The sequence below is a fragment of the Gambusia affinis genome, linkage group LG05 (genome assembly GCF_019740435.1).
Source record: "Gambusia affinis linkage group LG05, SWU_Gaff_1.0, whole genome shotgun sequence".
NCBI classification, from domain to species: Eukaryota; Metazoa; Chordata; class Actinopteri; order Cyprinodontiformes; family Poeciliidae; genus Gambusia; species Gambusia affinis.
Genome location: NC_057872.1, coordinates 824,772 through 840,119, shown reverse-complemented (window position 1 = coordinate 840,119; position 15,348 = coordinate 824,772). Strand labels below are relative to the sequence as shown.

The 15,348-nt window shown below is 39.7% G+C and overlaps 1 protein-coding gene across 3 annotated transcripts in view; it reads left to right on the top strand.

Annotated features, from left to right (window-relative positions):
- Positions 1 to 15,348, top strand: part of grik2 (glutamate receptor, ionotropic, kainate 2) — a 369,508-nt gene that overhangs the window by 311,869 nt on the left and 42,291 nt on the right. For 2 of the 3 annotated variants that reach the window (XM_044116262.1, XM_044116260.1), the window contains 2 exons: positions 13,825 to 14,075; positions 14,341 to 14,368. In XM_044116262.1, the coding sequence (XP_043972197.1) occupies positions 13,825 to 14,075; positions 14,341 to 14,368 (279 nt within the window). The remainder of the gene's footprint in view (positions 1 to 13,824; positions 14,076 to 14,340; positions 14,369 to 15,348) is intronic. The other variant, XM_044116261.1, reaches the window with a different exon arrangement.

Genomic DNA, 15,348 nt, shown 5'->3' with positions numbered 1-15,348 from the left:
TGCTGAAGTTGTATGGTGCTAACTTAGCAACCCACCGTTGCTCACATGCATCAAGTTTGGGTTTTGTGAGGATGTATGTCAGGGGATTATTGTCAGTCCAGACAGTGAAAGTATGCCCTTTAAGCCAGTGACTGAATTTATCGCAAACAGCCCACTTCAACGCCAGAAACTCAAGGCGATGAGCTGGGTAGTTACTCTAAACGCAGCGTTAGAGCTTTACTGGCGAAGGCAATGGGTCGTGCTCTACTTTCACCCTCCTGAATCTGAGACAAAACAGCCCCCAACCCATCCTGTGAGGCATCTGTAGACAGAATGAAAGGGCGACTGAAATCAGGGTGTGCGAGCACCACAGTCTCCAACAGTGCATTTTTTAGTTCTTCAAATGCACAGTGATGTTCCTCTTTCCAGTCATGTGGATGCAACTTCTTAAAAGCTGCTGGACCCCGTCCATTCATTTTTCTTCCTTTGGGTGCGGCAGTCAAAGTGAACAATGGTTTGGCAATGCGTGAACAGTCTGGTATAAACTGCTGGTAATACATCACCATCCCCAAAAATGACTTGATCTTTTTTTGGGAGGGTGTAACACCATCCTCCATCATCAGATCAGACTCTGTCATAGCAACAACTGCTTGAACTTTATCGGGATCGGTTGACACACCATTTTCACCCACAACATGCCCCAAAAACTTCACACTCCTCCTGAATAGTTGGCATTTCTGGGGAGCCAGTTTTAAGCCATGGACATGCAGCCTGCTGAAGACAACCTCGAGCCTCCTCAGAGCTTCTGCCTCATCAGGAGCATATACAAGCAAATCGTCCAAATAACAAAGCAGCGTCAAGAAGTTCTGATCACCAAAGATGTTCATCATGAGGCGCATGAAGTTGGCAGGACTGTTACAGAGGCCCTGAGGTAGCCTGTTAAACTCATACAGCCCCATGGGTGTGGTGAAGGCTGTTAGTTTTTTATCATCCTCTGCCATGGCAATGTTATAAAAACCAGAGGTGAGATCCATGGCACAAAATATGGCACTGCCACCCAAAGCTGTCAAGCAGTCTGATTGATGCGGGTGAGCATCCTTAACTGTCTGACGTTTAGCCAGCGATAGTCCACACAGACCCTTAGATCTCCATTCCTCTTCCACACCAGCACTACAGGAGACGCCCACTCACTGTTGGATTTGCGAATGATTTCCCGTTCTTCCATTTCTGTGAGAACTTGTCGCAGCTTGTGATACTGCCCTGGTGGAACACGTCGATATGGAAGCCTGAATGGTCGATCATCTGAAAGGCGGATACGATGGACAAAATCTTTGGCCAGCCCACAATCAAGTTTGCTTCTTGAAAAAATGCCTTCATATTCCTGAATCAGCTGCAACAGTTTTGACTTCCAATAATCAGACACCTCACAAGAGTCAATGTCCAGGTCTTCCAGCCCCAAGTCACTCAGGGTGTTGCGGAAGCTGGTACAGGGAGAGTCAGAGCTGATTGTATTGTCATTTTTCAATGTCTGACTATTGGTACTGACTTTAGCGTCTAGCACCTGGTCAGGGGTCACATCCAGGTCTTCAAGGGCTATACAGGTGGACACCTCTGCTACTTTGGTGCGACGTTTTAATGTGATGGCCTTATCAGAGGTGTTAAGGACACGCACTGGGACCCACCTGTCACCATTCATGGAAGCCACCGATCTACAGACAATAATGTCTTTCTTATGGATCTGTGTTTTGGCTGATGGCTCAACTAGAATGGCACTGCCCTCAGAGAGAGGCGAATTTTGGGAGTCTACCCCAAATCAAATGTTCTTGTTTTGGGAGAAGAGTGACTGCCTGCACTAGTTCAGCTGTTCCAATAAAATCTGGGATTACACCTCCTCTCCATCTCTCAATACCAGACAGCATACTAAGAAACTGTATTACTTCTGGTGTTTGGGCAGATTCTGGTTTACACATGACTTGCCAAAAGTGAGGAGACTGTTTGAACTGGTTTAAAAGGTGTTTGATGACATTTGTGCCCAGAATTAGCTGATCTTTCTGTCCAGGGACCACTAGAGCTGGAACACTAAATATACAGCCATACACTTCCATTTTCAATTCATGGATGCATTTGGGTTTTACTTGAACTCCTCCACAACCTACAAGAACAATATCATTATGGCTGGAGTCAGGTTGGGATGCAAGCCCTGCATTCTTAAGAAGTTGTTCGGCTTCTGCACTGATAGTGCAGGCCATGGAGCCAGTGTCTAAAAGGGCTTGCAATGACACTTTATCCCCAACCTGTGCATCAGTGTAAAAGAGGCTGTCAGCCTTGTCTAGTCTGGCTATGTTTTGAAACAACACAAAAGTATTAGATGGAGCAGATTTCAAACTTTCTGCATACACAGATTGTATATCTTCTTTTGAGGCGAGGGACCCATCATACTCACTCACAGTGCCCTCCCGAATGTGAGTGGCCTAGTTTCCCTGGTCAGCTGAGCCTCCAACTCGCTGAGAGTCTGTGATTTTTGACAGTTTCTTCGCTGGTGTCCAATCTCAAGACAGGCCAGGCATCTCTCTCTCTCATGCAGTGTGTTCTTGTAGAGTGGTTACTGTTGCCACATACTTGACATGGAGAAGGCAGTGGTAGGGAAAAACTGAGGCTGAGTATCACCAACGGGTTGGGCAGTGCGTTCTAATACTCTCTCAAGCATAGTTAACACCCGTTCCAGAGCACCTGACTCTGCAGTACGATCATTCGAGCTGGGAAAACTGACAGGAGTAATTTTGACAGTGTTCACTTGCCTACGTTCTACTTCAGGCTCTGAATGGTCAAGTGCTGCTGTTGCAGTAGCAATCTGGAGAGCTTTTGCTGCAGTTGCCTGTGGTCTCTTCACTTGCTGCTCTCTTTGATGCTCATCGATAGCCTCCTGCACCTCAGTGAGTGTCCACTAGTGGTGGGCTTACACTTGAAAACACAGGCAAGACTAGGATCAGGACAATTTCTGATGAACATCATGGCTATTTCTGCATCCATTTTATTCAGGCTGCTCCTTGATCTTTCAAGTGTCTGTCAACATTTTCAGCAGCTGTGTTAAGTCTAACCCAGTAGTCCACTGGTGTCTCATTTGCCATCGGCTGAGTGGCATAGAAATCAGCCAGTGGTAAGCAAGACCAGGAATGTCGCTAAAATAGCGCCTCAGAATGTTATAAACTGCCTCAGGGTTTAAAGGTGTGGTAGAAAGACTACTCTTTAATCCGATCTTTACAATGCTCTTTGCTTTGCCAAGCAGGTGGTTCAGGATTTCAGTTTTTCCTCAGCTGAAAATCCTTCTTACGCAAGTAGACCTCCATCATTTCTATCCACTCATGAACAGAGATCTTATCATCACCATCACCACGATAAATAGGAGGTTCCCTAATATCTGGTTTCACCACCAGGCTCATTTTGACAGATCAATAACTGTGTTAGATGTCTCATTTTGCACACACTGTGATGGTGGAGACTTCTCTGGAGTGGGGTGAGATCCACTGTGTAACAAACGGCTGGTAATGGCCTCACCAATTTGGCTCCCTATTTCACCAATGAGGTCACGTAACTGTTGCATGGTGTTTTCATTATTAGTTACAGGGGTGGAAAACTGGGGCTCCAGCTGAGGTATCTCAATAATCTCTTCTGTTTCTGATGAACCCTCATCAATCATTTGAGTACTACTCTGGACTAACAGCCCTCTGCCACGCCCAACTACTGGTGTGAAAACATTAAAGGTACTATGACCTCTGCCTGCCATGTTGCACGCAGTACAAAAGCAGTAATGTAAAAAAAATTTACCAAAAGGGTTTCACAGTTCACAAAAAAATGGCTTTGACAAACTAATATAGTGATTTGACTGATTGTTTAAAGTCTCTGTGTTCATAAAAGCGATCGTAACCTCGACAGTAATGAACAAGATCCACAGGTCGACCAACTGGATGACATCAGCGTCACTAGCACACAGCTGAACCCTCGGCGGTCGGCAGTGGCTAACCAATGGATCCGGGTCACGGCACCAAATGTAGCGGTTGTACGAAGAATCACACCGGAATCACTCTGGAATCAACTCTGCGTTGTTTTATTCCTGTTCAAAACAAGAACATTTTAAATACTGAGGCTCCTGGGCTCCGGATTTCCCCAAACACCCTCTCCTCAGCGCAGCTTGGCGCGAACTCACACAGAAATGCATTAAACAAAACTAAAATTCTCTGATTCAATAATAAAATAAATCTACAGTCATACAAAACAATTAAAATAAAACCTAAACAGAAATAATAATAAAGAAATAATTACAATTTTCCACCATAACATAGAAATATACTAAATAAATTAATTTAAGAAACGACACACATACCTGTTCAAAACAAGAACATTTTAAATACTGAGGCTCCTGGGCTCCGGATTTCCCCCAAACACCTAACCAACCGAAGAAAAACAATAAATAAATAAAAAAAATAACCACGTTGACAAAGAAAACTTGAAGGATGTCACCAATGTGGGAGACAAATGCCCAGTATAATGCTGCGCTAAACGTAAATATATATATATATGAGTTTACAACATATTTTTAAAACGTTTTCAATATTTTAATAAACAAATGAAAGACAACTTTGTACACCTACCTCTCCTCAGCGCAGCTTGGCGCGAACTGAGGAGGGCAGCGGGAACACACAGGATATAGCGCAGAAACAGGAAACAAAAAAATAAAAGGTTCTCCGCCAAAATAAAATACAATTCCAGAACTAAGAAAAGCAAATAAAAATGTTTTGAGAAGGTTCATAAAATAAAATAGATTATAAATAAATAAAATTAACTCAGCTACACCTGCACTTGTAGGAAACGTGCCAACTAAAGCATTTTAGGTTGTAACTTCAGCTAATCTCTTCTGTAGAGGTTTCAAGCATTGATAAAATCAATCAATCAAATTTTACGAGTTTAGCACATTTCAGCAGCAAAGTGCATTTCAAAGTGCTTTACATCATAAACAGTCATGCAAAATAGAATCGACAATCAAAACACAACATCAAGTCAGATTCCATCAATAAATTTGTAATTGATTACGTTTCAAATAAAACTCTAAACAAACGGGTCTTTATTTGAGATTTAAAGGAAGTCAGTGTTTCAGTTGTTTTACAGTTTTCTGGAAGTTTGTTCCAGATTTGTGGTGCATAGATGCTGAATGCTGCTTCTCTTCATTTGGTTCTGGTTCTGGGGGTGCAGAGCAGAACCAGAACCAGAAGACCTGAGAGTTCTGGAAGGTTGATACAACAGCAGTAGATCTTTAATGTATTGTGGTGTTAAACCATTCAGTGATTTATAAACTAACAACAGTATTTTAAAGTTTATTCTTTGAGCCACAGGGAGCCAGTGGAGGGACTTTAAAACTGGTGTTATGTGCTCTATCTTCCTGGTTTTAGTCAGAACTCCAGCAGCAGCTGTTTGATTGATTTGTTGGACAGACCTGTGAAGACGCCGTTACAATAGTCAATACGACTAAAGATAAAGGCATGGATGAGTTTCTCTAGATCTGGCTGAGACATTAATCCTTTAATCCTGGAAATGTTCTTCAGGTGATAGAAGGCCGACTTTGTAACTGTCTTTATGTGGCTCTGAAATGTTCAGGTCAGAGTCCATCACTATTCCCCGGTTTCGGGCTGATCGCTGATTTTTAGTTGTAATAACTGAAGCTGTGCACCGACTCTAGATCTATGACTCTAGATCTATGATTCTAGATCTATAACTCTAGATCGTTTCTCTTTAGGTCCAAAAATAATAACTTCAGTTTTGTTTTTGTTCACCTGGAGAAAGTTTTGGCACATTCACACATTTATCTGTTCTAAGCATCTGTTCAGTGATTGGATGGGGTCAAAGGTCACCTGGTGAAGTAATGTAGAGCTGTGTGTCATCTGCATAGTTATGGTAGCTAATATTATTTCCTGTTATAACCTGAGCTAGTGGGAGCATATAAATATTGAATAAGAGCGGTTCTAGGATTGAACCTTGTGGTTCCCCACATGTGACCTTTGACCTCTTTGATGAGAAGTTTCCAATTGAAACAAAGAAATTCCTGTTCTTTATGTACGATTCAAACCAGTTAAGCACTGGACCGGAGAGTCCGACCCAACTCTCCAGTCCATTCAGTAATATGTCATGGTCAACACTGAGGTCCAACAGAACCAGCACTGTGGTTCTCCCACAGTCCGTATTTATATGGATGTCATTGAACACTTTGACTAGGCCAGACTCTGTGCTGTGGTGAGACCAGAAACCAGACTGGAAGGAGTCAAAGCAGTTGGTTATCGTTAGGAAGCTATTTAACTGTTTACACACAACTTTTTCAATGACTTTGCTGATTAATGGGAGGTCAGAGGTCAGAGGTCGGCCTGTAATTTTGCAGTAGTGATTTGTCTAGATTGGTTTTTTTTATAAGTGGTTTAATTACTTCTGTTTTCAAAGCCTGGGGGAAAAACATCTGATGAGAAACGATGAATTTACTATTTAGATCAGATCACTAGCAACAACAGGCAGAACTTTCTTAAAGAAATGTGTGGGTAGGACATCCAGACAACAGGAACTGGAGCTTAATTGACTTATAATTTCTTCTAGGGTTTTATGTAGTTGAAATTGGGTCATTTTTCCTGTATTTGTTTTGTTTGGGTTCTACATTAGTACTGACTTTATAGTGGATGTGCAGATTAATCCTCTGATTTGTTGAAGTTTCTCTGAAAAGAAACTGGAAAACTGGTTGCAACTCCATCAAATGACCAGATAGTAGTAATCTGTATGTCTCTTATATTTAATTCTGAGTAAGGTTTTGAAGTCTTGTAGAGACTGTAGTCGCACAGTCACATATTCTTTAAACAATTGCTCACTGTGGGGGATATATGATATCCAGTATGAGCTTCCAGATGAATGAGGAAAATGTCCTTGAGGAATGTGCATGCTGGAGAGGTCATTTGCTGCTGCTTGTCTATTCTCTGCTGGTCAGCCACAAAAGGTAATTTGAGTGACTGTTTAGCGTTGGAGGGAGGCAATATTTGCTTTGGGTGATTGCATTTCTTGACTGATGTGGTCCCTTCTGAGGTTTTCTGCAGTGTGGACGAGAGTGTATGCATGTATTAGACTACGGTATGGAAGCCTTTGGAAAATTTTCATATTTCTTTCATTGTTTATTGTGCAAATGCAGTTCTTTAAAAACACAAATTTTATTTTCTGTATTCAAGTCTATTTTCAGTTAACACATCACCCCACCCCCAGTCATTATGAGATGTTTTGTTCCTAATTTTTTCACAATAGAAAATGATAGGCCCGTCATGATAAACAATAAATCAATTAATCACACAATAAATTAAAACCATTGACGTCATTTTAATTATCTCCATTATCGTCTCTTCCAGCCTTTTTCTCTTTCTGTTGATGACACTGAATAAAAAAAGGCTCAACTCCACTGCTCTCCACTGACCCTCCCTTCTTCAATTCCTTAGTTTAATGTCCAGTTCACACTACACCATCTTAGAGCTGTCGGCCGATTGTCGACCCATTTTCAAAACCTGAGAGACCAAACATTAGCCGACAGAAATCCTAGGTATAACGGTGTGGTGTCCAACAATGGGAACAAAATAATGGCTACAAGTCCAGTGAACTCATTTTAAAACCAGGCATTAATCAATGCTTTACTACAATCTATCTGCAGTGCATGTGGCTCTAGTGTCAGTGTAACGTCCTGACTGAATGAAAATCATTAGAACCTATTTATGTCACGTTAATGAAGAACAGCTGAAAAGTTACCGGGTTCATCAACTGGTAGCAATTTCACTCCAACTCCTCCCATCGTCATTTCTATATTCTTTACACCAACTGTTTATAAATATTAATGTTGTTTCCACATATCATCTCCAATGTTGCCTTTGTCAGCTGTTTGGGATTCCCCTCTGTAATTTCCCCTCAGAAAGCAGGAGGAGAATCCTCACTTTCTGATTGGTTACCTGTCACATTCAACAGGCTGCGTTAAGCTCCCAGTGGGGAAAACCCCTGATTTAGATCGGAGGGCCACAACGATCTACTGTAACACACCACACACTGCAGGATGATCGGTTATAAAATCACAAGACAATCTTAGAACGATCAACGTTCTAAGATTGTTGAAAGGGGAAAATAGGCGCAGAAAATCATGTAGTGTGAACTATTGCATCCCATCCTCTCTATTTAAATCTAATGATAACTGAAGGGCAAAATGGTATACAGACTTCATAATCTGCAGTATTTATTTACACTTTGGCTTTATGTTGTTTAGTTTTTATTCTAGTACATTTTTTGTTAATGGAGACTAAGAATCCATTTTATTTTTGGTTGTTTTGTTTATTTTGTTTATCAGTTCCAGTGTTAAATGTTCTTATAATGAAGTGTATCTGTCTTTGGAAGGACGTTGCATGCATTATTACATCATTTCCATTAAATCAATGTAAAAAGGTCTTCAAACAATATTATTGTTTATCGCAATAATTTTTGAGACAATTAATCGCTCAGCAAAATTTGCTATCATGACAGGCCTAGAAAATGATTGGTTCTGCGATTGTAGGTTTCAATTTTTCGTGTCCTTTCATGACCTAATATGAGACAAATAATCTGTGAAAAAAATGAAGCTCCTCTGCCTTTGCCTTATGGAATTCCTGTCATCTACACAAATACACTGTGTTACATCCTCAAGGCAGCCTGAGGGTATGAGGGTGAATGTAACAAATGACCAGGGAAGGAAGAGGCAAAACTAGGAGGATATAGTTAATGTTTTATTTAAAGCAAAAATAATCCAAGAAGAATTGAGGATGGAAGGGAAAAACCTGGGAGAAACTATGACCCTCATAACGTCATAAACAAGGCCCCACTCAGCTGCAAACCTACAACAAATAAATGGACAAACTTTCCCTTCAATATACCAGCTTCCACCAAACCACCCCAAAACTACAGCCCACATGCTGCCCAGCTGGTCAAGAGGCCCTGAGATTAGTTCCTCACCTAGCTTTATACTCTGCTCATTAAGAGGCAGAGTGGAACCAACTGCACTTTCTTAAGCTGCAGGAGCTCAGCAGCAACCTGAAATGGGGAAACATACATGCAGTCACCACTGCACGTAACAACCGCTACCAGTCAAAAACAACCAAACATAGCCAGAAGGAAGGTCTTAGCACTGTCAAATCACATGTGAAAGTCACATGTGATTTTCATGGAATTTTTTGTAAGGGTCACCCTAGTGGATGTGCTGCTCACATCCTCCCCCACACTCTCTGCTACTCTACAGGTGGTTCACCATAAGTGAATCTGGCATGATTGCTCAGGCCGGTTAGCATGACCACAATAATGGCAAAAAACAGCTTTTCTGAACCATTTAGTTCATATTCTTTATTGTAAGGAACTGACAATAAGTTGTTTTTCCACTGTTAACACATTTAGGAGCAGCAGTTCTGTGGGCACAAATTCCTTGTTGATGCCAGAAGTCAGAGGAGAATGGCCAGACTGGTTTGAGCTGATAGAACAGCAACAATAAATCAAATAATCAAATAACCTAAGGTAGGCAGAAGAGCATCTCTGAACTCACAACATGGTGACCCTTGAGCCAGATGAGCTACAGCAGCAGAAAACCACACTAGGTGCCTCTACTGTCAGCTAAAAACAGGAAACTGAGGCTACAATTCACACAGACTCACCAAAATTGGACAATAGAGGATTGGAAAAAAGTTGCCTGTTCTGATGAGTCTTGATTTCTGCTGTGACATTCAGATGGTAGGGTCAGAATTTGGCGTCAACAGCATGGATCCATCCTGCCTTGTATCAACGGTTCAGGCTGCTGGTGGTGGTGCAGTGGTGTGGGGGATATTTTCTTGGCACACTTTGGGTCCATTAGTACCAATTGAACATCGTGTCAACACCACAGTCTACCTGAGTATTGTTGCTGACAATTCAAATGGTCAGGAACAAGGTGTACCTAATAAATTGGCTGGTGAGTGTAGACATGCACTACAACATGTCTCCTGGCTCTGATTGGTTGTTTGTGTGCATTTTTGCAGACAGTAATAGTAGCTCTGTGAGGAAGTGTAGGATCAGTCTTTTCACAGAGGAGATCTTTCTTTGCATAGATTATCTGTCTCATATGCTGTCAAAATAGTAACAGTTTGAACAAATATCTAAAAAACGTATTTTTGTAAAAGTTACATACTGCAGCTTTAGTGTCAAAGTTGTAAAATGCATAAATGTTGATGGATATCTACCATCCACCAATGTTAGTCGTGATATCAAGCCACTGTGCAGTCAGAGCTACATTGAAAGTGAGTTGACTTTTTTTCTACCAAATTCATTTTGCCTCATCACTGCATTTCAAAAATTCTGGCTTGGTGCATTTTCTGTAAGCATAAAATGAATGAGCAGAGTTTGAACCTCCTGTAGTTCTAAGAGCGGTTTGGATCCTGATGGAGCTTTTTACTGTGTGGTTCTGGCGGGTCGTCGGTTTATGAGCTTCTTTGATGTTTCCTGAACTGGAGAGCTGATGGGTCACCCGTTAACTGACATCTGCCGCTCTTCCTGAGCGTCACGCTAAGACTGTGGGTTAAACTATTTAATCTAGTCGAAATGTTCCCCAATTAATCAAACATTGTTGGTTTTAAGTACATTTAAGTACCAACCTTTGTACATTTTAAGTACATGCCTTTGGACGTCTGACACCACCTGGACCTGGGAATCTACATCCTCTTCTTCCCGTGGATCTACCGGGTAGGCTTTGCTTCCATGTTTCTATTATTGTGTATAATTTTTGTAAAAAGAAAAAATCAAAAATTAAAAAGAAAAGAAAAAAAAGGGTGTGCTGCTTTAGTGATTTAGGTTTGTGCGACGCACACATGATGGGCGTTGGAGAGGTGGTTGTGCTCTTGCAGGTCAGGTGATAGTTTTGTGCCTTCTGATCTGTCAGACATTTTTATTTCGACATCTGCTGGTGTCAGCCAACAGGTGACCCATCAGCTTTTAAGTTCACGAAACTTAATGTATTAAGTCATATCTTCAGTGAAATTCAAAATATATTTGATATTCTCCGATACAGTCAATGAATAATGTGAACATGTACCAAGTGATGACAGTGAAAGTGTTTGGAAGGAGGATGCTTGAGGACTGGTTTTTTTTTTTTTTGTTTTGTTTTTTTTTTTTTTACAAATTTTCTTTCAAAAAATACGTTTTTCCAACATTTTGAACTTTAGCCTGTTCCATTTTTCACACAACTTCTCCTGCTGTAGAAAAAAATTATGTAAACAATAAATTTTTATGAAATAATTTATAAAAAGCAACTGAGTGATTTGTAGAATGGCTGTGTACCTGACTTTATCCTGGGTGTATCTGGGACTTCATTCTGATGCCCTATAATGCCTCAGCATTGAGGAGGTGGATTCATTTAAAGAAAACTGATTTTAGTGACGCTGTATATTGTTCATATAAATTAGTTTTTCTTTTATATTTATTTTGTACACAGATCTTTATGGATGTGTTTTGCTGGGAATATGTTTTATTATTTATTTATTTATAGCGGGGTTGTCTTTATTTTCTTTTTTTCTGTCTAAGGATTTTTATTTATGGAGGGTAATTTAAGAATAAAATTATGAAATCTATGATTTAAAAGGAGAAACATATGCAGCACTTAACCTGCAGAACATGATACGAAGGTCCATTTCAGCTGAATTTGGATTCAGATAGATCGAGTAGAAACTGAAAAGAACTGAATGAAACAACAACAAAGTGATAACCGATGTCTTATTTTCTGATGTAAAATCAAAATGGCCCCAAACTACAAAATATTTCGTTTGTCTTGAGGCTCCATAGTTGACGCTGTACCATAAAAGATCAAGAATTATTTTGGTAAATGCATCCCGTTGACAGATTTGCCTCCTGTCAACGTTTGGCGCGTCAGCATCATTTCAAAACAGTTCCTGTATCGGTCACGTGACTTGCTGAAAGCAATACGCGCACCGACACGGGATTTGGTCTCTGGGCTTGACACGTGCGCCGACGCAGCGGTGTTGCCGGACCCATCACTAGAGGATTGTTTTGCCAGAATTGATGGTGATGTTACTCACCTGGATTCTGTCACAGCTGATTGTGGCTAAGTACCCCCACTCTCTTTGAGAAGGTAACTCGTTTGCTGATTTTGTGGTGTTCTGGCACGTTTGTATTGATGCTGATAACCCTAAACTGATCAGAACAGAATGTAGCTACACTTAAGTTTGATTTTGTGCAGTGTATTTATTTATTTAATTTATTTTTTCTTTCTTTGATTCTGCTTGGGTATTTGACAATTTGTTTTATTATTGATATTTTGAAAATGCATTTTAACTCTAAACTTTGAATTGATTAGCTTGAAATAATTGATACTATTTTTGTTTTACTTTATTTAAATTATGTTTAATTTAACTTGATTATTGTTTGAAAATGTCAAAATAATTAGAAATTTGATAATTACATTTGCATTTAATATCCATAAACCAAATGCCTAAATTTAATATTTATTTTCTTTGTATGGTGGTACATAATTGGTTTTTTTTATTTATTATTACTTAATGGGTTTTTCTGACCTTTTAGGTTGGGTTATTTTTCCCGTTGGATCAGATTATCATCTGGATCTGAAGAAGGCGAGCTAGAAAAAGGACAATGAACTTTATGATTTTGGAATTAATTTATGCTGAGGCAATTATTTTGTCTCTCATCATGCTGCTGTAATTGTCTGTTTTTATTCAGATCACTTCATGTATCTACACCAAAACTTAACGCACTGCCTCCTGTTTTTTATTCACAACTCGGGCTCTTTTAAAGAACAATCTTCTGATGCTGCTTTTGTAGCCGCAGTTAGCTGCCTAGCCCATAAGTGTTACACAAGGACCAACGAGGAAACTCAGAGACAGGTGGGATTAAATACACAAGAAAGTAATCAAGGAAACATGACACAGGTGGGATCAATCAAGGGGTGGACAAGAGACACGGGAATTAAATTGAGTAGAAAACAAACAAACCTAAATCCTTACACTGGTATTGTGTGCCTTGTTTAGTGCTCTTTGCACAGCACCTAAAGGACAGTGAGGACTGGGTTTGTTCATTATTATGGGATGTTTTTGTTTGTTTTTTTTCCTCAATTGTTTCTATTTTCAGTAACTCTGGTATCTTTGTATATTTGTAATGAAAATCCTTCAATAAATATATTAAACATTAAATATATTTTAATGTTGTATGCCAAACAATACTGTAACTTGACTGAACAGTTACCCGTTCCAATGTCCTCCTTTGTTACTAAAGTTTGTGAAAAACATTCCAAGTTTTGCACATTCAGCTGTGTCTGTTTCCAGAACTTTCCTCTCTTCCTTCTCTGTGCCAGTCTTATTTTTCATTTTTTAAACACCATTGACTGAGAGCAAAAGACATGTTATGACAGGAGAAATAAAGAAATGCCAGTGCTATGACTGCAAATGGGCACGTTAAAAAAAGAATTACTGATTAGCAGATATAATTCAAAAGTAACAGAGTAAAATATTTTACTCCAAATGTACTCAAGTAAAAGTTCAGGTTTTGTAAGCTACTTTAAAAGGTACAGATAAGTTAAAGCACGTAAATGTTACTTTCCGCCACTGACGGTCCTACTTAATACATGATAATATGCAGAAAGCTGAATTATCATTGCATAGCTGTCTTACTGTGCTCACTAATACTGACAGCTCTGACAGTATACTGACAGTAATATTTACAAAAAAAGACAGTAACATTGCTTGTTCATGTATTTGTGTTTTGTTCCTTTAGGATCTCCATACAGAGATAAGATCACTATTGCTATTCTGCAACTTCAGGAAGAAGGGAAACTGCACATGATGAAAGAGAAATGGTGGCGAGGAAATGGTTGTCCAGAGGAGGAGAGTAAAGAGGCCAGCGCCCTGGGTGTACAGAACATCGGTGGGATCTTCATTGTCCTGGCAGCTGGACTTGTTCTCTCTGTGTTTGTGGCTGTTGGAGAGTTCCTGTACAAGTCCAAACAGAATGCACAGCTGGAAAAGGTAAAGAATTCATGTGATATTTTCTCTGAAGAATTTAAACCAATGAAAGCAGAATTTCTTACAGTAACCACATATGCCATGTATGGCAGCCTTGAGGCAAATACAAGCTTTTATGAATCAACCTGTAGTAATTATGCTTTTATTAGAAGTATAGCATTTGAATAGGGTTACTGATTTGAGAATAGATGGAACTTCACACAGTAATAAGAGTGCTATATCATAACCCATAAGATAAGAATTGGTGTCTTTGCATTTATTCACTTAGGCCCAATGGCGACAACGAGATAAGAAACGTGAGGAATTCTGCTGTCACCATGGACCCAAGCTAGACTTTAACCACCATCTCAAATGACCACAAGGGAACTTCAGAAATGATTTGCTTTTATTTGAGTCTAATATCTAAAACATCTCTTTTTTTTTGTTGGCTTTAAGTTCATTCATTTGTTTTAACATTAAAAATTTTCCTTACAATTGCGAAAGAATGGGATTACTAGAGCAGTTTGATAAAATATTTGAAGTGCTTAGACTAAAACACAATTGGATGAAATGCACATCTGTTCAAGGCTTGCTCCACTGCATGGCATGTCTTCAACAGCCACATTCAAAACTTCTCACTCTGAGCTGCTTCTGTTCTGTAACCAACCTGACTTCGTGTCTTTTGCTTTAAAGATGATGGATGCAGTGACAGAAGACTGTGATATTTAACTTTCCACTGAGCTGTCTGCCAGTCACTAGTTGCCAATACAATGGCCTGCAAGTTCAGAAAGAGATGCTTGGAACAAAACCTGAGATGTCGAAATATTAAATAATGATTCAACATAGTGCATGACAAATAATACCTGAGTATCAGTCCCACAGTCATCCATAGATTCTGAGGACAGTCTTTTTATCTTAAGTATTCCACGTCAACCTAATGCTAACATTTCAGTTAGAAAGGAAGTCAAAAATATTGATTTACAGTTGAAAATAACACAGTTTCTTAAAACACCTGCAGTAAACTTGATGTTCTCACTGTTAAGTCCACTAGAGTCTTCTGTCCTAATTGTGACATGAAGTGTGTTGTGCCTTTGTGGCTCAGTCCTGCTATATTTTTTCTGGGAGCCATGTTTCCTGAGGTTTTATAATAATGGACCAAAGGTTTCTCTAGATAGAAAGTGCTGTTTCATTGCATAAGCAGAATTCTCTCCTCGTCATTGTCACAAGTCTGGCTTCTTCTTTTTAGCGGATTTTTGCAAAAAGCATCAGTGAACACGTTTTTCTTTACTTTATTTTG